The sequence below is a fragment of the Hemitrygon akajei genome, unplaced genomic scaffold (genome assembly GCF_048418815.1).
Source record: "Hemitrygon akajei unplaced genomic scaffold, sHemAka1.3 Scf000105, whole genome shotgun sequence".
In the NCBI taxonomy this organism is placed as follows: Eukaryota; Metazoa; Chordata; class Chondrichthyes; order Myliobatiformes; family Dasyatidae; genus Hemitrygon; species Hemitrygon akajei.
In genome coordinates, this window is record NW_027331991.1 from 448,316 (window position 1) to 469,153 (window position 20,838).

The 20,838-nt window shown below is 45.0% G+C and overlaps 1 protein-coding gene across 1 annotated transcript in view; it reads right to left on the minus strand.

Moving 5' to 3' along the window:
- Positions 1 to 8,334: 8,334 nt before the first annotated feature.
- Positions 8,335 to 20,838, minus strand: part of LOC140723227 (uncharacterized) — an 81,414-nt gene continuing 68,910 nt past the window's right edge. Inside the window, exon 2 of the mRNA XM_073037829.1 lies at positions 8,335 to 9,384. Coding sequence (XP_072893930.1) covers positions 8,779 to 9,384 — 606 coding nt within the window. The 3' untranslated portion in view covers positions 8,335 to 8,778. The remainder of the gene's footprint in view (positions 9,385 to 20,838) is intronic.

The window sequence follows — 20,838 nt, forward strand, 5'->3', positions numbered from 1 at the left end:
CTGGCAGTTTGTTCTTTGGTCTGTATAACCCGTGTTAGTATGGGGAGCGGGATTTTACACCATATTCCTTGTACAATCTCAACAAAGCCCAAATAATTGTCACATTGCCCGGACCATTGGCCCCGCTTGCAGGGCAACAGTCTGCCGGTGTTTGCCCCGAATGTGGTGAATCCCTCCGCTCGACACCACCGTGGGCTCAGACATTTCCACAGATGAGCCCCTCCTGTCCCCACCGGGAAAAACATCCTGTCCACCCCCTCTCACACCATTTTCATCCTTTCAATAAAATAACCCCTCTCCCTCCACTGTTATGTGTCCGGCTGTGCCCTGTTGTTGGTGGAGTGGGCAGCGTGGTGTTTGTTTCGATTCGGGTCACAACACCAGAATTGCCAGCGGGGTCCACACACAGTGTATTAGTCAACAGAAAACCTCTCGTCCCTGCAGTCTTTGTCTCCTGGCAAACTCAACACCCTGACAGTGTGGACCATAGATACCCCTTCCTCTCAGAGTCAGGGAATCACTCAGACAGCTGATCGCTGAGAGGAATTATATTTATTGGTCTTTAAATTTCACCCAGTTTCGTTTGGACGTAATTGATGTAGAGTTCGGGGTGTCACAGTGAAAGGGCCGGACGGCCGAACTCTCTCCGTTGTCCAAACATCCTTCCAGGTGAGGCGACACTTCACCTGTGAATCTTCCGGGGTCGCCCGTTGTGTCCGCTGCTCCCGATGCGGCCGCCTCTACACTGGTGACAACGGCTCCTCCGCAGTTGTGCGGGCTAGGGTTGTTTCTTTTTTATATAGGGGTCGATATTATTGTTCCCTTTTTTGAGGACGGCTGGCTTTTGGGGGTTGATGATCGGGAACCCGTTCTTTTTTATGCGGGGGTGGGGTGGGAGTTTGATTTTTTTTTCTCTCTGAACGACTTTGATGCTCTTTCTTTGTTTCTTGGTTCTCTGGAGAAAAAAAAAACCTCAGCATTATTTATGGATACCTGCTTTGATAATAAATTAACCTTTGAACTATCCGCTCCGAGCGGGACTTCCCGGTATCCAAACATTTTCATTCCGATTCCCATTCCCGTTCCGACGTGTCAGCTCATCTTGTACCTAGATGAGGCCACCCTCAGGGCCCAGGATCAGCACCTGATGTTCCGTCTGGGTACCCCACTCCCAAGCTGATGGCATAAATATCGATTTCTCCTTCCGATGAACAAATTTCCATCACACCCCTCCCTCCCATTCCCTCCCTTCCTCTCTGACTTTTCACGTCTTCTCACCTGCATATCACTTCTCTCTGGGTCCACTGCTCCATCCCTTTCTCCTATTCTCCACTCTCCTCTCCTATTAGACTCTATTTTCTTCTGCTCTTGAGCTTCCCCACCTACCTGGTTTCACCTGTCACCTTCCATCGAAACATACCCTCGCCCGCCCCGATTTTATTCAGATATTTCCCTCATTCCATCTCAGTCCTGAAGGAGGGTTCAACTGGAAACGTCCACTGTTGATTCTTTACGATAGATGCTGCCCGGCCTGCTGAGTTCCGCCAACATTTTGTTTGTATTGCTCTGAATTTCCAGCATCTACAGACTTTGTCGAGTTTGTGATTTACCTCTCCGTTTTCCCTCCGGCCTCCGGCCACTGGTGGCGCTGCGTGGATCTCCTACCTCCCGCAGCGATGTGCTGACCTGCGGCCACGGGTGTTGTTGCCACAAACCTCCTGCGAAACGCAGGCGCGGTAGCGACCACGGCTATCGCCGGCGGTTCTCCCATTCGGGCGGCGGTACGGGGGGCTGATCCTGGGGTTGTGTAAATCGGGGGCTTGCTGCAGTGGGAAAGGGCCGGGACCGAGGTCTGCCAGAGGGCTGGAGGGTCCGGGCACTCCGGTCCCGCAGCCCTTGATTTAGCTTAGCGCCCGAGCCCGGGCTATGGAATCAGTTAGTTGTGGTTCCCACGCTGGGAGGGGGGTGAGATTGGGGTGAAGGGGGGGATCTCTCTCTCTCTCTCTCTCTCTCTCTCTTCTCTCTCTCTCTCTCTCTCTCTCTCTCTCTCTCTCTCTCTCTCTCTCTCTCTCTCCCCCTCCCTCTCCCTCTCTCTCTCTTCCCCCTCCCTCCCTCACTCACACAATAACTGATTGCCTACTTTCCATCTCCCACTGGTACTCCCCTCCCCCTTTCATTTTTTCAAGGCCTTCCGTCCTATGATACTCCCCCTTCTCCAGCCTTGTATCCCTTTTGCCAATCAACTTCCCAGCTCTTTGTTTCATCCCTCCCCCTCCTGTCTTCTCCTATCATTTCGGGTCTTTACATCCCCCTCCCACATTCAAATCTCTTACTATCTCTTTTTTTCGTTAGTCCTGACGTAGGGTCTCGACCAGAAACGTCGACTTTGCTTCTTCCTATAGATGCTGCCTGGCCTGCTGCGTTCCACCAGCGTTGTGTGTGTGTGTTGCTTCAAATTCCAGCATCTGCAGATTTCCTCGTGTTTGCGAATAGTGAACTATTATCTGATTGGGGAGAAGGTTCAAACAGGAGTACAGAAGGAAATATGAGTCCTCGGGCAAGATTTCCAGAAGGTTAATTTACAGGTTGAGTCTGTGGTAAAGAAGGCAAATTAAATGCTGTCATTTATTTAAAGTGAAGTAGAAAGGAGATAATGCTGGTACTTTATAAGACACTACATAGGCCACACTGAGAGTATTTGGGACCCATATCTCAGTAAATGTGTGCTGTCGTTGGAGAGAGTCCAGAGGGTGTTCAAGAAGATGATTCCGGGAATGAAGGGTTTAAGATATGAGGAGCATTTTCCAGCCTTGGGCCTGTACTCCTGCACTGACTTATGTTTAATAAATGAGGATGGGTGGGGTGTTAAATCTCACTGAAACCCACCGAATGTGGAAAGGTCTGGATAGCGTGGATGAGGAAAGGACTTTTAGCATGGTGGGGGTAGCCATAACGGAGGGCACAACCTCAAAACTGAGGAGCGACATTTTAGAGTAGTTAAGGAGGATTTTATTTAGTCAGACAGCAGTGAATCTGTGGAATTCTCTGACACAGACGGCGGTGGGGGACAAGTCTGTGGGTACATTTAAGGCAGAATCCAGAAGCTTGCTGATCAGTCAGGGCATTACAGGATATGCCGAGGAGGCTAGTGCATGGGGTTGAGTGAGAACCGGGATCATCCATGATAGAACGGCAGAGCAGACTTGATGGGGCTGAATGGCCTAATTCTGCTCCTATGTCTGATAGTCTTATACTGCGAGTGTCTGACACAGTGAAGATTGACACAAAATACTACATTTGGCCACTGTTAATTTGCTCTATTACTAACTCGCCAACATCATCTTCCAGCGGTGCAAAATCAACTCTTGCCTCTCTTTTACTCTTTATATATCTGAACAACTTTTGATACTTGATATTATTGGCTCACTCACCTTAATTTTTCATCTTGTCTCTCCAGTGTTTTTTGTTGTCTCTTGTTGGTTATGTAAAAGCTTTCCAATCCTCTCACTTCCCACCGTTTTCTTGCTATATAGTATGAATGACCTATAGTTATATATATATATATATATATATATATATATATATATATATATATATATATATATATATATATATATATATATATATATATATATATATATATATATATATATATATATATATGTAATGAATGATGCAGCTGCATCACTGCCTGGTTCGGAAATTGCATCGACTCAGATCGCAAGACCCTGCAGCGTATAGTGAGGACAGCTGAGAAGATCATCGTGGTTTCTCTTCCCGCCATCACGGACATTTACACTACACACTGCATCCGCAAAGGAAACAGCATTATGAAGGACCCCACGCATCCCTCATACAATCTCTTCTCCCTCCTGCCATTTGACAAAAGGCACTGAAGCATGCGGGCTCTCACGACCAGACTATGTAACAGCTTCTTCCCCCAAGCTATCAGACTCCTCAATACCCGAAGCCTGGACTGACACCTTGCCCTACTGTCCTGTTTATTATTTATTGGAAATGCCTGCACGGTTTTTGTGCACTTTATGCAGTCCTGTGTAGGTCTGTAGTCCAGTGTAACTTTCTCTGTGTTTTTTTTTATTATTACGTAGTTCAGTCTAGTTTTTTGTACTGTGTCATGTAAACCATGGTCCTGAAAAAAAACGTTGTTTCATTTTTACTATGCACTGTACCTGCAGTTAAGGTCGAATTGACAATAAAAATGACTTGACTTGACCCCGCTTTTTCTTTTATCAAAAACAGGAGAAAATTTGTGGATGCTGGAAATCCAAGCAACACATACACAAAATGCTGGAGGAACCTAGGAGGCCAGGCAGCATATATGGGAAATAGTAAGCAGTCGACGTTTCGGGCCGAGACCCTTCGTCAGGACTGGGGGGAAAAAAAAAAGATGAGATGTCAGAGGAAGAAGTGTGGGGATGAAGGGGTGAAAGAATTGGTCGGTGATAGGTGAAACTGCGAGAGGGGGAGTAGTGAAGGTAAAAACTTCTTAGGATATAATTTCCTTAACGATTCTCGAGAGATCGTGTGCCTCCACATCTCTTCAGCCACCTCCTTCAGATCTTTGGGGTGTACACCATGTGGTCCAGGTGACCTATTTACTTTCAGACCATCTCTGTTTCCGGGGAACCTTCTCCCGAGTAACATAACTTCACACATTCTGACCACTGACATCTGGGACTTTCATATTCCTGCCAGTGTCTTTGACAGATAAGAGTGATGTACAATACTTATTCAGTTCATCTTTCATCACCTTGCACTCCCAACCCATTACTACCTCTCCAGCGTCATTTTTCAGTGGTCCAATATCCACTTTCACCTCTCTTTTACACTATATGTAGCTGAAGAAATTTTCTAGTAATTTTTGCTCGATGCCCTCACTTTGGTTTTTACGTTTTCTTTGGTTTCTCTTATCAGCCACGGTTTTGTCACCTTCTTCTTAGAATGTATATATCCTGTGCCTTCCGAATTGCTTCAGAAATTTCAGCCTTTGTTGCTCTGTTTTCGTCCCTGCCCGTGATCTTTTCAAATCAATTTTGACCATTTTTTTCTCTAATGCCTCTCTAATTATTCCACATCAGACCTTTGCTTCTCCTTCTCTAATGTCAGGGTGAATTTAATCATATTAAGATCATTTGTCCCTAACGGTTTTTGGAAATTAAGTGAGCTAATTAATTCCAGTTCCTTACATCACCCAATCTAGAATAGTTAATCCCCAAGTGGGCTCCACCACGAGCTGCTCTAAAAAAGCGTCTTGTAGGCATTCTAGCAATTTTTCCTCTTGAGACAACACCATCCTGATTTTCCTAATCACCTGCATGACAATCCCCCATGACTACAGTAACATTGCCCTTTTGACAAACATTTTCTATCTCCCATTATAATTTGTGAACCACATAGTTACTACTGTTTGGACGTCTCTATACAATTCTCATCAGGGATTTGTTTTTACATTTGCTATTCCTTCATTCTACCCACAGATTCTGCACCTTCCAACCCTATACCACCTCTTTCTCATGATTTTATTTAATATTTTCCCAACAGAGACACACAAACCCACTGGCAGCTTGTTTTTGCAATAAATATATGTATCTGGGAAACAAGAGGACCTGCAGATGCTAGAAACCTAGAGAACTACACACAAAGTGCTGGAGGAGCTCAGCATGTCAGGCAGCATCAATGGATGGGAATCAACATTTCGGGCCAAGACCCTTCATCGGGATCGTGATTCTTTTTATTGTAATTCATTTTTTTAATGAATTTCATCATCAACAAACTTTTCCATAAGATGTTTTTCAGGTACTGTACATATATATTTGCCACAAATCTCCACATAATATTCATCTGAGGTATACACTTATAGAAAAGGGAGGAAAGAAAGAACAAGCGAAAGGAGAAAACTATGTACAAGTAGGCAGTGATCTTTTTTTACGATATTTTCATTAATTTGTGAGAATAAAATCAGGTCTATGAGGTGTTATGATAGATAGATAGATAGATAGATAGATAGATAGATAGATAGATAGATAGATAGATAGATAGATAGATAGATAGATAGATACTTTATTCATCCCCATGGGGAAATTCAATTTTTTTTTCCAATGTCCCATACACTTGTTGTAGCAAAACTAATTACATACAATACTTAACACAGTAAAAATTATATATATGCATCTAAATCACTCTCTCAAAAAGCATTAATAATAGCTTTTAAAAAGTTCTTAAGTAGTTTACTTAAGTACATTGAGTCCTAACCCCGGCACTTTAACAGATCTTACTCCTTGCGGTTGAATTGTAAAGCCTAATGGCATTGGGGAGTATTGATCTCTTCATCCTGTCTGAGGAGCATTGCATCGATAGCAACCTGTCGCTGAAACTGCTTCTCTGTCTCTGGATGGTGCTATGTAGAGGATGTTCAGGGTTTTCCATAATTGACCGTAGCCTACTCAGCGCCCTTCGCTCTGCTACCGATGTTAAACTCTCCAGTACTTTGCCCACGACAGAGCCCGCCTTCCTTACCAGCTTATTAAGACGTGAGGCGTCCCTCTTCTTAATGCTGCCTCCCCAACACGCCACCACAAAGAAGAGGGCGCTCTCCACAACTGACCTATAGAACATCTTCAGCATCTCACTACAGACATTGAATGACGCCAACCTTCTAAGGAAGTACAGTCGACTCTGTGCCTTCCTGCACAAGGCATCTTTCCCCAGTATGAATCAAATTGTTCCAATTTATGATTAACAGATGCTGTTATCTTCTCCATCTTGTAAATGTCCATTGTAATTTCCATTCAGGCGTTTAAGGTTGGGCTGTCCTGTGATAACAATTTCTTGGTAAAAAAAAATCTTTTTACCAGCAACCAGCAGAAAATTCATTAATTATTTATCTCTTTGTTAGCATTCTTGAGGTATATACCCAAAATATATGGTCTTACTTTCTAAGGGTACTTCACATTTAAAATGTCTTTCAGGGCATTGTGTATCCCACTCCTGTAGTCTTTGACAACATGGCAATCACAGTAAATATGATAATGGTTTGCATTTTCATTTCCACAATTTCTCCAGCAAACAGGAAGTTAACTATCATAATGGGATTTCTGAGATGGTGTAATAAAATATCTTATCAAGGTTTTCCATCCAAACTACGTCCATTTCTGTGAACTGGTATACCTCCATTGATAACTCCATAATATTGTCCATTCTTCCTCAGATATAATTATTCCTCATTCCTTGTCCCATTTTGTTTTACTGTACACGCTTGAAATTATTCTACTACCATTATCTGAATTATACTTTTCTTTATTCTAAATAGCTCTATCAAACATGAATTTGCCTTGGTTGCATTTTTAACCCTCTTATTAACATAAGGTGGAGTGGCGGAGCAGACTCACCTACTTCTGCTCCTTTGTCTTGTGATCTTGTAATATTGCCCGCTTGGCACGCATTTTCTATCTCCCATTGGAATCTGTGGACCACATACTTACTCCTGTTTGGAGGTCTCTATACAATTCCCATCAGGGATTTTGTTTTTACATTTGCTATCCCTTCATTCTACCCGCAGATTCTACCAACAAACAAACAAAGCAGTAAGTGCAGAAAATGCCAAGAGAAACCAGAGACAATCGAAGACATTCCAGGCTCCTGCAGCAGTTTAACTCAATCTGATTACTTACAAAAGTACAATCAAGTGGCAAATATCATTCACCAAAATCTTTAAAATACAAACTCATGAATGCCCTCTCTCCCTTCATAAAGGCACCATAAATTCAAGCCTTATCCAATTTTAGAGACAAAATCTTACAAATTATATGATAATCAATACATTGTTTCAGATAGGACAATCCATAATAACCATCCGGATATAATACTACAAGATAAACAAGCAGGAACAATAACCTTAATAGAGAAAACCATTCCCAACACACACATGTTCCACGACCAGTGGAGCACCTCACCACAGTTATTGTTTCTCTCATCAGTCAGACAAACAAATGATTTTCTCTGTCAATCAGATTCCAAATGTTGCTACTCTGTCATTCGTTGCCACGCCCCGCTGCTGCTTCCCTTCTCATCATCAAACGTTCATAATCCAGAGCCCCAAACTCTGCCCTCTGCAGACACCCCTCGGGTTTCTGACCCTGCTTCGTTGAACATCCGACAGATGGTTCCCCATTCTGCTTTCAGTCTTTAAAGGACAGGGGTGTTTTCAACAACTTTTAGAAGCAGGGAAAATGACACATAATGTGGAAATGAGTCGTGAATTAGGAGGTTAACTACCAAAGTCATTCTTCCTCAGTCCAGAGATGAGAGGGGTGAAGAACATCTCAAACAGAACTGCAGTCAGCTCGTCTTCTTCAGTCAGCAGGGAATTCAAGGGAAGCCTCTTCACCCACAGAGTGGTGACTGGAACCCATCCGACAGGGAGAGAGAGAGAGAGTGGAACAACCGGGGAGGATTTAAAGGACTGTCCTGGAACAGAATCACTGGCTGGGTCCAGCTAGTCTGAGTTGACTCTCTACTCTGCACTAGGCATGTTATAAATTCACTAAGTACCAGAGACAGAGTTTAAAATAGAACTAATTTATTTGTCTCAGATCCAGAATATTAAACTCCACTTGTCACAAGGTTAGATTACTGAGTGAATTCCTTCCCACATTCACAACGGATGAACGGCCTCTCCCCAGTGGAAACTCAATGATGCACATTTGGTGGAGATGGCTGAGAGAATCTCTCCCGAAAGTCTGAGCAGATGATCGGCCTCTACCCAGTGTGAACTCGCTGGTGTCTCAGTAGATTAGATGACCGCGCGAATCCTTTCCCACAGTCTGAGCAGGTGAACGGCCGCTCCCCACTGTGAACTCGCTGGTGTCTCTGTAGGTTAGATGACTGAGTGAATGTCTTCCCACAGTCTGAGCAGCTGAATGGCCTTTCCCCAGAGTGAACTGACTGGTGTGTCTTTAGATGAGATGCGAAAGTGAATCCTTTCCCGCAGACTGAGCAGGTGAACGGCCTCTCCCCAGTGTGAACTCGCTGATGTCTTTGTAGGTCGAATGGCCGCGTGAATCCCTTCCCACAGACTGAGCAGGTGAACGGCCTCTCCCCAGTGTGAACTTGTTGGTGCTTCTGTAGGTCGTATGATCGATTGAATCCCTTCCCACAGTCGGAGCAGGAGAATCGCCTCTCCCCAGAGTGAACTACCCGGTGTCTCCTCAGGTAGGATGAATGAGTGAATCCCTTCCCACAGTCTGAGCAGGTGAACGGCCTCTCCCCAGTGTGAACACTCTGATGTACCTTCAGATGAGATGATCGAGTGAATCGCTTCCCACAGTCTGAGCAGGTGAACGGCTTCTCCCCAGTGTGAACTGACTGGTGTTTGAGTAGGTGAGATGACTGAATGAATCCCTTCCCACAGTCTGAGCAGGTGAATGGCCCCTCTCCAGTGTGAACTCGCTGATCTGCCATTACGTCAGATGACCTTCCCCACAAATTCAGCAGGTGACCGGCCTCTCCTTAGTGTAAACCGACTGGTGTGTCCGTAATTGGGATGACCGAGTGCATCCCTTCCCACAGTCTGAGCAGATGAACGGCCGCTTCCCGGTGTAAAATGACGGGTATGCCAGTAGGTCAAATGACCGAGCGAGTCCCTTCCCAGTGGAAACAGGTAGGATCGGGAAATGAGCAGGAAGGATGATTGCACGAATTCCCCGTTCCACTTTTTAAATATCTGGGCAGACACAGCGAGACTGGCGTGTTGTGTTCGAGATTCCCGTAGACAAATTTCTTGTCGTGTTTAACCTGAAAAAAAAGCAAAATCAATCAGTGGGTGAAGGACAACATTTAAGATGAGATCACTTTGGGCGCCGAGGTGTGATCTGACATCACACTGTTACAGTGAAGGTCAACCCAAATTGGAGAGAGAAATTACCTTCTAACTGTGCACAGTGCTGGGAAATGGAATGCCCATGAAATTCTCTGATGCTCCTCCTGTCTCTATAAGAATCTGTGCCGGTGAGTTATCAGGCGTAAGATTTTTACACAGAGAGTGGTCCGTGTGTGGAATGGGTTGCCGGCGACGGTGGTGGAGGCGGATACAATTGGGTCTTTAAGAGGATCCTGGGCAGGTATATGGAGCTCAGAAAATTAGACTATGGCTACCCCTTGGTAATTTCTCAGGTAATAACATGTTCGGCACAGCTTTGTGGGCCGAAGGGCCTGTATTGTGCTGTTGGATTTTTTTCCATGTTTCTGCTGTCTCCAACCTGTGACTTGGCTCAGTCTGGCTCTCGAATTGGTATTATTCCCTGTTTCCACTGAGCTGCATTTGTGCCTGGCCCCAGAGCAACAGAAACAATCTCACACAAGTAACCTATGTTGACTTTCTTTCATGTACTGTCAATTTAAAGTGCCACATTTTTAAAGCCATGTAAATATATCCTGCTGAGATGAATAGTTGTTCCACACAGCTGTTCAAAGGATTTAGAATGAATATTAGTATTATTTCAGGTTCTTGTAACAGTCATAGAAAGTACAAGATGGAAACAGGCTCGTTGGCCATCTGCCCACTCCCATATCGCTACCATCCAGGTACCTGTACAAACCTCTAACATGCCGAAATCGATCTCGCATGCACAACTTGAGCTGGCTGCTCATTCCACACCCCCACGATGACGTGATGACGTTTCGCCTCATGTTGACCTTAATGTTTCACCTTTCACTCCTAACTCATGATGTTTGGTTGTGGTCCCACCCAATCTCAGTAGCAAAAGTCAGCTTGAATTTACACTATCTATGCCCTCATAATTTTGGTACACTTCCATCAAATCTCCCCTCAGTCTTCTGCGTTCCAAGGAATAAAGTCCAGTTCAAACTCTCCTTATAACCCAAGACCTCTTGACCTGGCAACATCCTTGCGAATTTTCTCGGAACTCTTTCAACTATTTTAAAATCTTTCCTGGGGATGGTGACCAAAGCTACACACAATACTCCAAATAAGGCCTCATCATTGTCTTGTACAACGTCAACATCACATCCATCTCCTGTACTCAGTACTTCGGTTTATGAAGGCCTATGTGCCAAATTATTTCTTTTTGTCCCTATCCAACTGTGACACATCTTTCAGTGAATTATAGACCTATTGCCCCATCCCTTTCTTCAACAATACTCCTCAGTGCCCTATCAGTCACTGTGTAAGACCTATCCTGGTAGATCCTACCAAAGTGTAATACCTCGAAATTGGCTGCATTAAATTCCATTTTCCATTTCTCAAACCATTTCTCCACCTGGTCCGGTTCGCACTGCAAGCCATGATAGTCTTCTATCAGTCTGCTAAACCCGCAGTCTTGTTTTCATCCACAAATTAGCTGATACGGCGATCCATGTTATTACCCGGATTACTGATATAGATGACAAACAACAACAGATCCAGCACTGATCCCTGTGGCTCACCACTAGTCACATGCCCCCAGTCAGAGAGGCAACCATCTGCTACCAAACTCTGAAATCTGCCAGAGACAGTGTCTCATCCAATTTACTGTCTCATCTTGAATGCTGAGTGACTGAATCTTCTTGAACAACCTCCCATATGAGACTTTGTCAATTGCCTTGCTAAAGTTCATGTAGACCAGGGGTGTCAAACTCATTGAGCAAAATGCAGCTTCATGCGTGCCGGATCAGTCGGACGCGTGCGAACGCAGCTTTCGTTGCCTCCGTTTTTTCAGCCTGCTCTCATGTGTCTCAGTCTCTGCTATAACTACAAAGTGTTTCACTTTACAAATTCCGTTTCTTATGAAGAAGACTGCCGAGCAAGACTGCCGAATAAACACTAAAAACCCTGAAAACCTGGTACCTGAATAAACTCAGCATTAGCCATATCATACGCCATAGGCGCTTCGATTACTGGGGCCAGCTTTAATAGTAATTAGATATTACCTCGCGGGCCAAAGATAATTCCACCGCGGACCGGATTTGGCCCGCGGGCCTTGAGTTTGACATATATGATGTAAACAATATCCACTGCCTTGCCTTCACCCACTTTCCTGATAACTTCCTCGAGAGACTAGAGAGAAGATTGGTTAGACATGACCTACCATGCACAAAGCCATGCCATCTATCCACGTAGATCCAAATACTTATATATTCTGTTTCTGCGCAAATGTTCCAATAAGTTTCCCACTACTGATGTCAATTTCCTCGTTTATTTTTAGAACCTTTCTTGAACAGAGGAACAACATTCGCTGTCCTCCAATCCTCCAGTACCTCACCTGTCACTAAGTATGGTTTAGATATCTGTGCTTAGGCCTCGACAATTTCTGCACTTATCTTATGCAGGGTCCTGGGGAACAGCTTGTCAGGCCCTGGGGATTGATCCACGCTAATTTTCCTTCAGACAGAAAACACCTCCACCTCTGTAATCTGTACAGGGTCCCTGAAGTTGATGCTGCCTTGCCTCACTTCTATAGACTCTGTGTCCATCTCCTGAGTCAATACGGATGCAAAACTACTATTTAAAACCTCCCCCATCTATTTTGTCTCCCGTATTGATTACCATTCTGATCGTCCAGAGTGGGCATGTTTCTGTTCTGACCTTCTCCATGTTTCTGTGACAGAGAAGCTGGCCAAACCTGACTGGAAGGGGAATCTGGTAGGAGTGACGACAGAGCAGCAATGGCTGGAGTTTCTGGGAGCAACTTAGGAGGTGCGTGGTAGATACATCCCAAAGAAGTGGAAGCATTGGAAAGGCAGGAGGACACAACTGTGGTTGAAATGAGAAGCCAAATCCAACAGAAAAGCCAAAGAAAGGGCAAACAAACGAGCAAAACCCATTGGGAAGCTTTTAGAAACCAACAGAAGACCACTAGAAAATGACAACTGAGCTCACGGCGTGGAATGATGTAGTCATGTTGTCATGATGCCATGATGTAGTCATTAATGACTCTTGGCTGCACCCAACAGTCTGTGGCATTTAGAGGAACAAAATATCCGGGGCCTCAATATTTCTTGAAAACCAAGGTAACCTGCACCAGTTCCCTTTCAACTTTTATTTAGGCAAGCATATACAAACTAGACATCCTCAATATTTCACTTCTGAAGGCCTCCCACTTACCAAGTACTCCTTTGCCAAAAATCATTCTGTCCCAACCCACACTTGTCAAATCCTTAAAATTGAGCTTTCTGCAATTTGGAATCTCAAGAGAGGTCCAGGCCTCTGTCTTTCCGTATTTACTTGGAATCTCATGGCATTATGATCACTAGACACAAAGTGTCCCCATACACTAATATATGTCTCTAGCCCTGTATCATTTCCTAACCTCTACGTCGAGAATTCTACGTACTGATTAAAGGAACATTTGACGCCTCTACCCCATCTAGTCCTTTTACAGTATGGGAGTCCCAGTCAATATATGGAAAGTTAAATTCACTTACTAAATGAAAAATTGTTTCTTGGCATAGTCTGCGATCTCTCTATAAATAGGTTCCTCTAGATCCCTCAGACTGTTGGGTGAAACCAAATTCCAGTAATGGCTACAATATCATAATTCCATGCCCTGACGTCTGAACAACATCTGTCTTTTGTCAACAAAAACAACCTCTCCCTCATTGTCACAAAACTAAGGAGCCCATTGTGAACTACAGGCGGAATGGAGACAGGCTGACCCCCTTTGACATCAGTGGATCTGGGGTTGAGAGGGTGAACAGCTTTATCAGTACTCCATCAGTACTGGAAAGGAAGGGGGAAGGGCCAGATGTTTGATTGATTAGGGAGAAGTGGGTTGTGGTTCTGTGGGACTTGGTTCTGTGTGTCAGCTGCTCCCTATCCGCGCAAACTCCAATTTACCCAACAACTCACTCTCGTTTGGGTATGATCGACGTCGCTTTCATATTTCACTCAACCCTTTGCCCTGCGGAGAAACAGATAAAACCTATACCCTGATATAGGAGACCCCACTTACCTCTGATGCTGTAACCGGATGGCGTTTGGTGCGGTCCCGGGTAACCTCACTCTGACTTCCCGGGTGGGCGGCACTGGATCTGGACCAGGGTGCTTAACCTGCGCGGAGAGTTCAGTCTGAGATGAGGCAGAGATTGACACTTTTCGGCACCAATGGAGCTAAATAACTCGCACGTCTCCTGACGACGGTTGTCTGGCAGATGACGGGCACACAAGGTTCCCCAAATCTTCTCAGTGTGAGCCCCGCACCTTAATTATAAATTAAATTTATAATTTAATAAATTAAATTATTTAAATTCCAGCTTTGTGTGTTGATTATTTACAGGCAGGGGAAAATAATCAACGCACAAAACTGGAAATTAAAACATAAATCGATTTATATTTGTTTCCAGTTCAACCCTACAATAAAATCCTATCCCTCTTCGCATGCCGTCATTATACTAAATTGCACTGATTAAATTGTCAGAGCTTTTCGTGTCAACATACCAATACGTAGAACTGGACCACACGGCCGCTCGAATGTGCCGCTGCAGATCATGAAGCCATGTCATATCTGATCTAAAATGTCATTACGCATTCTCCCCCCCCCCCCACACCCCTGTCCATCCCTGAAACACTTCAAACCCGCTGCTTATCAACAATATCGGCCGTAAACTGTGTCAAAGACTTTGCTCCCACTGGTCATTGAGGAGAAGAGTTCAGACCTCTCCCAATCGGCACAGGAACAATCGATATATTCGTCTGAAATAAGACATTCTGAAAACGAAGCAGGTGTTTGCTGGACGGATCTCGTATCTTTGCTTTGAAACGGGCGGTCATTGTTCTACAGCTGTTCTTTATCTTTACTTAACTTGTGGAAAATGGCAATTGTGCAAACAGGTAACAGTCGGAAGACAAAAAGCAGCACAGACAAAAATGGCTTAAAATATCTCCTTGACCGCTGATCCAATGCACAGAGGACTGGCTAATTGGAAATACAGATCCGAAATAAATATCAGAAGCTGAATTATTCTCACCGTAATTCCCCAAGAATATTCTGAGAGTGTGGATACCGTGTGTCGTTTCTGACAAATAACCCCGCCCACTGCCCCTCACGGATCTCTCGGAACCATGGCAACACACACAATACTGGAGGAACTCAGCAGGTCAGGCAGCATCTATGGATGGGTGTAAATAGTCGACGTTACGGACCGAGTTCCTTCATTAGGACTGGAATGGAAAGGAGAAGCGGCCAAATGATCGACTGATTGGGAAGGTGCGGCTTGTTCTGTGAGACTCGGAGCCCAGTGTCTGCGTGCAAGTATTTGCCTGCTCGTACACATTCCTCAGAACAGGGAGCGGCCGCTCTGCAGAAACTAAATCCAACCGGTTGGACAAAACACTGCCCTTCAAATCTTAAGGAAGTTTAACCCTTTCTGCTACAGGAAGAGATAGTCCCAATGACGTGCTGCACAGAACATCACGTGTGGTCGCGATCCCACAACGTTACCAGTTACTTTGCTACGAGTTTCCAGCATTTTGCGTTTAATCTCAGATTCGCTTCATCTGGAGATGTGATGAAATAATTCTCAGGCTTCCTTCAAATAAATCGAACCGAGGCATTACCAAAAGCGACATTCTGTAATATAACTGGGATCTCGTCCTGTTATTTTAAGTAGTTGTGTTTTAATGAGGGAGAGAGAGACCAGTGATAGGTCACTACCCCATGGGATTTCACGTGTCACTATCGGGGTGAAAGATGCCTTCAGTTCCCACTCATTAGAAACCACCCTGGAGAGTATTTCTGGTTGAAGGCAACGGCATCGTTTCTCTTAATCCATTTGGACAATGATTGTCTCGTTAACATGAACATGTCAGGACTCCCTTCTCCCACTAAATTCACTCCCGATTCCGATCAAAGCCGAGCCTCGCTGTAAACGCTGAATCGTTGTGCAGAATCATAGACAACACTTACCTCTGATGTTTAACCGGACGGCGTTCAGTGTGGTCCCGGGAAATCACAATCTGACTATTCGGGTGACCGACAATGCTCCTGCACCGGTGTGCTCACCCTGTACGGAGAGTTGAGTCTGAGCTGCTGCTCCCGAGGCCACTCGGCTGTGATGTGTCCGTCGCTCATTACAGATGGACAGGGCCGGATGAGCCGGGGTAGAGCGGGACTGCCGCAGTCCGGGTCACACTAACTCTCACCGGCTCAGGACGGGTCTGACAGCGGGAGGAGGCGGGAGTGGGATCAATGTAGCAAACCTAAAGAGGGAAACAAACAGGCTGCGTTAACCTTTCTGTCCGGATTTCCGTGTGGATCTCCCCTTTTTCTTTCATCGTAACCAGTGGGGCGGAGTTTCTCTGTTGAACTCAGCCAGTCCCAGGCTAGGGATTTGATCCAGTCCGGGTTCTGGACGGGCCTGAGCTCCGCCCCGTGTGTAAACAGGCCTGCCCGGCAAAGTTACAGTTTCAACTCAAACGTCCCTCACCTGTTCAGGTACAGGGAGCCGCCTTTCTGCTGAAATTAATGCAGACACGTTCGACTACATATTCCAACTCATTTGGGAAAAAATATAGCCAATGATTTTCTCAGCGCCTCTCGATTCAGTGGAGTTTATTAACCTTTATAGACTCCATCATTGAGAGATTATTGTATTTCCATCCGGACAACTGTTATCACAAGAAATCCCCTCGCTCACGGTTAACAGCGGGTTTCGTTTCACAAGCAGTGATTGTTGATTCACATCCTGCCGGAAATACTTGTGGAATTTGCTTCTCTTAAAATTCGGCGATTCCAAATGGCCAGAAGTTTTACCAAGGGGACGTGGAGTTGGGCTGATTGAAAATGAGCTACCAGGGTGGGGTGGGGAGTAGTAGTGTGCTAATTAAAAATGGGACTCTCAGTTCCCTCTATCGCCTGACCTAATACTCACTCACCCCCCATCCCTCTACCCCATGTAACCTATCTATACCCCTCATGACTGTGTAGTTAAAATCTCTCCCAATCATTAAATCATTAAATCTCTCCCAAATCTTCTGCGTTTCATGAACAAAGTCGTAACCTTCTTTAATCTTCCCTTATAACTCGGGTCTGCAATCACAATAACATCCTTGTAAATTGTCGTTGTACTCTGTCAATCTTATTTACATTTTTCCTGTGGGTAGGTGACGTAAACTGCTCATAATACTCCAAATTAGGCCTCATAACCCTCTTAACTCACGCAGTCTCCTGTACTGAATACTTTAACTTATGAAGGGCAACGTGCCAAACATTTCTTTACTACCTTGTCTAGGTGTGCCGCAACTTTCAATGAAATGTGGACCTGTATTCCCAGGCGCCCTTGTTCTACCGCAGTTCTTAGTGCCCTACCGTGCACCGTGTAGGACCTATCCTGGTTGATCATACCGAAGAGCAACAAGTCGCTGGCCTGCATTAAATTCCATCTGCCATTTTCAGCCCGTTTTCCCCACCTGATGCAGATTCCTCTGCAAGCTCTGATAGTCCTCCTCGCTGTCAAATGCATCTCAAACTTCGCTGTCATCCGCAAATTTGCCGATCCGGTTAATCAGATTATCATCCATATCACTGATATAGGTGACAAAAAACAACGGATATCAGCACCGATCCCTGCGACATTCCACCAGTCACAGGTCTCCAGTCAGAGAGGCAACCATCTACTACTATTGGAGTACAAAAGTTGCATTGTTTGCTGTGTAACCAAAACTATGTAGTCAGCTTTGATGTAGATTATGTAGTTTGAACTTGCTATTTGCTATGCATGTACCCAATTTAGTAGGAGAATGAAATCTTAAGAATGTAGAAGACAATGGTGTGTTAATGAGAGGTAGCTAAGAGATGTAGATTAGAACATGATTAAGTCAATGGGTAGAAACAATAGTGGCGGATGTACGTGTGATACGCAACTATAGACCGATTGGATATGCTAATGCAACTAAACCAGGAGATTGCTATAAAAAATGCCATGTACAAGGATCGGTGGGCAATCAGCGACTAGCTCACTGACTGTCTCAGCTTTGATTTGCAAATGAAAGTTTAATACTTCTTGAAGAATCTTCTGCGTCTCCTGGTCGTTTGTGGGGCAGGAGAAACCACGACACTCCCACTGTCTGCCTTCTGCCACAACGCCAATGCCCGAAGAATGAACTTGATTGACCATCATCCGATGTGAGATCTTGTCAAAAGCCTTCCTAAAGTCCATGTAGACAATACCCAATGCCTTCCCTTCATCAATTTTCCTGTTAACATTCCTCTTCAAAAAAAAACCTATAGGATTTTCTAGAAAACACGAAGTCCCTAAACAGGCCTGTTTGTTCAAATGTTAACTATTCTGGTCCATCCAATTCCTTCCACTACAGATATGAAGAGCACTGGCCTATAAGTTTCTAGTTTAAATTTGGTGCCTTTCCTAAAAAGTGGAACAAGAATACTTATCCTCCAATCCTCTGGTCGGTCTCTTGTCGCTAAACATAATTTTAACATATCCGCTGCATCCTTACAATTTCCGTATACGCTGCCATCAGGGTCCAAGGGATCAACCTGTCAGTCGTTGAGGATTTATCAACCCTAATTTGTCTAAGCACCTCCTGATCTGTAACGTGTACAACGTCCATGGCCTCACTTCTACAGATACTGTGTCCTTTTTATGAGTGAGCACAGGTGCAAACATCCACTTCGGAACTCCTCCATCTTTTTTGTCTCCACGCACAGATTACCATTCTGATAATCCAGTGGATCATTTGTGTCCCCTGCAATCCTTTTGCTTTTCAAATACCTGCATAATCCCTTAGGATTCCTACTCATCTTCTCTGCAAAGCAACCTTACCCCACCTTTTAGCCTTCATATTTTCTTTCTCCCGTGTTATCTTGCTTTTCCTCGACTCCATAATCATCTCATTTTTTTTTCGTGGAACATGGATGGGAGGGGATGGAGAGCAGATCAATGGGACTCGACAGGTTAACACGTTCGACCTGGAGACCGGGAACTGTGCACAGTGAATCTCCTGCTGTGGGATACAGAGAATGAGAATCATGCGTGGTAAAGCCTGGAATGGTGCGCGATGAGATCCAGAGACCGAGAATGAATCGTTTGTGGAAAATTCCCGTGTAAAATTGCAGACCAGGAACCTTGCGTGCTGAACATCCCCGCTGTGGTGTCCCAAGACCAGGAACTTTGCCTGCTGAACATCCCCGCTGTGGCGTCCCAAGACCAGGAACCCCAATCTCACACTGGATTTGTTCAGTGACTCGTGAAAAGCCATGACCAACATCCTTGCCGTTGTGTATAAATAAATACTTGTTCCAATAACTCTGACCTCGCCACCTGTCAGCCTCAAATCTGTTTCTCTCCATCACCATCATGCTCACCCTCCTGCCCCTCCGCACCCCACACGTTCCCTCCTTCTGCCTCCAACCCGTCTCGCTCACTGTCGCCATTGATGCCATCTCACTCACTCGTTGTTCTTCGCCGTCCGACTTCGTCACCCTGTTTCTTCGCAGAGTCCACCACCCCTCCCTCCCTGCAGACCATCTCACGCATCCTCAGTCACACCCCTCTTTTCTCGCTACCCCTATCACACACCGATTTCTCCTCGAGGCACACCTCTCCTTCCGCATCCCACTCCCTCAGCCCCTCCTCGTCCCCGTTATCTCCCCCTTTCAATCTCCGTAATCCTGTCTCATGCGCCATCTGTTTCTCCCTCACTACTACTCATATTCCTCACTCTCCCTACCCCTTACTCTTCCTTGTTCTCCTATCCTTCTCTCACCCTCGCTCTCCTCTTTCCTCATGCTCTGTCTCGCCTATCCACACTCCCCTCCCTACGTCTCTCATGACCCTCTGTACCATCCCTCTGGCACCCTTTCTCGCTGCCCCTACACCTCCCTCATATCAGCTATGGCCCCTCCACTTTCCGCACATGCCTCCCTCGGGGTCTGAGGGATCAACTTGTCAGACTCTGGGGATTTATCCACTCTAATGTGCTTCAATGAGGAAGCAAGTCCTCTCTGTAATCTGTATCACGTCCATGACCTACTTCTACTGTGTCTCACTTCTATAGATTCTGTCTTTTTCCTGGATAAACACAGATATAAAACCTCCATTTACGATCGCCCGCATTGTTTCTCTTTTGCCTCCACACCTCAATTACCATTCTAAAAATCCAGAGGGTCAATTTTGTCTTTGTAATCCCTTTGTTCTTAAAATATCTGTATTATCCCATCGGATTTTCCATCACCTTGTCTGCTCGGGCAACCCCATACCTTCTTATAGCGATGCTGATTTCTTTCTTAAGCGTTCACTGTTATTCCTATACTCCACAGGTACTACATTTATTCCAACCTGCCTCTGCATCGCCCACACCTCAATTTTTGTTTTTACCAGGGCTCAATATCTCTTGAAAATCAAGATTCACTGAAAGTGTTACTTTTTCTTTTTTTCTGACAGACCCAGAGAAGCTTAAACTCTCAAAATTTTACCTTTGATGTTCTCCCACTGACATAATATATTTTCTTTCCAGAAAACAAGCTGTTCCAATTGACACTTGTCGATTAAGGTGAGTATTAATGTGGATCGGACCCAAGGTTTAATTAGCCCCGGGTTATTGAAGTGGACGAGAGATGAGATTGCCGGCCCCTTGACCAGTATCCTTGTCATCTTTTGCCTCAGGCAATGTCCCAAAGGACTGGCCAGTAGCCAATCTTGCTGTTCAGTTTGTGAAGGGAACAAGGGAAAGTCCAGGGTGAATCGGCTGCCTGAATTCGGAACTGTATTGCGTATAGAAGACAGGTGGTAGTGGTTGAAGGGACATTCGAGCGGGAGGTCTGTAATGAGGAGAGTCTGCAGCGATCGGCGCTAGAGCCTCTGTTG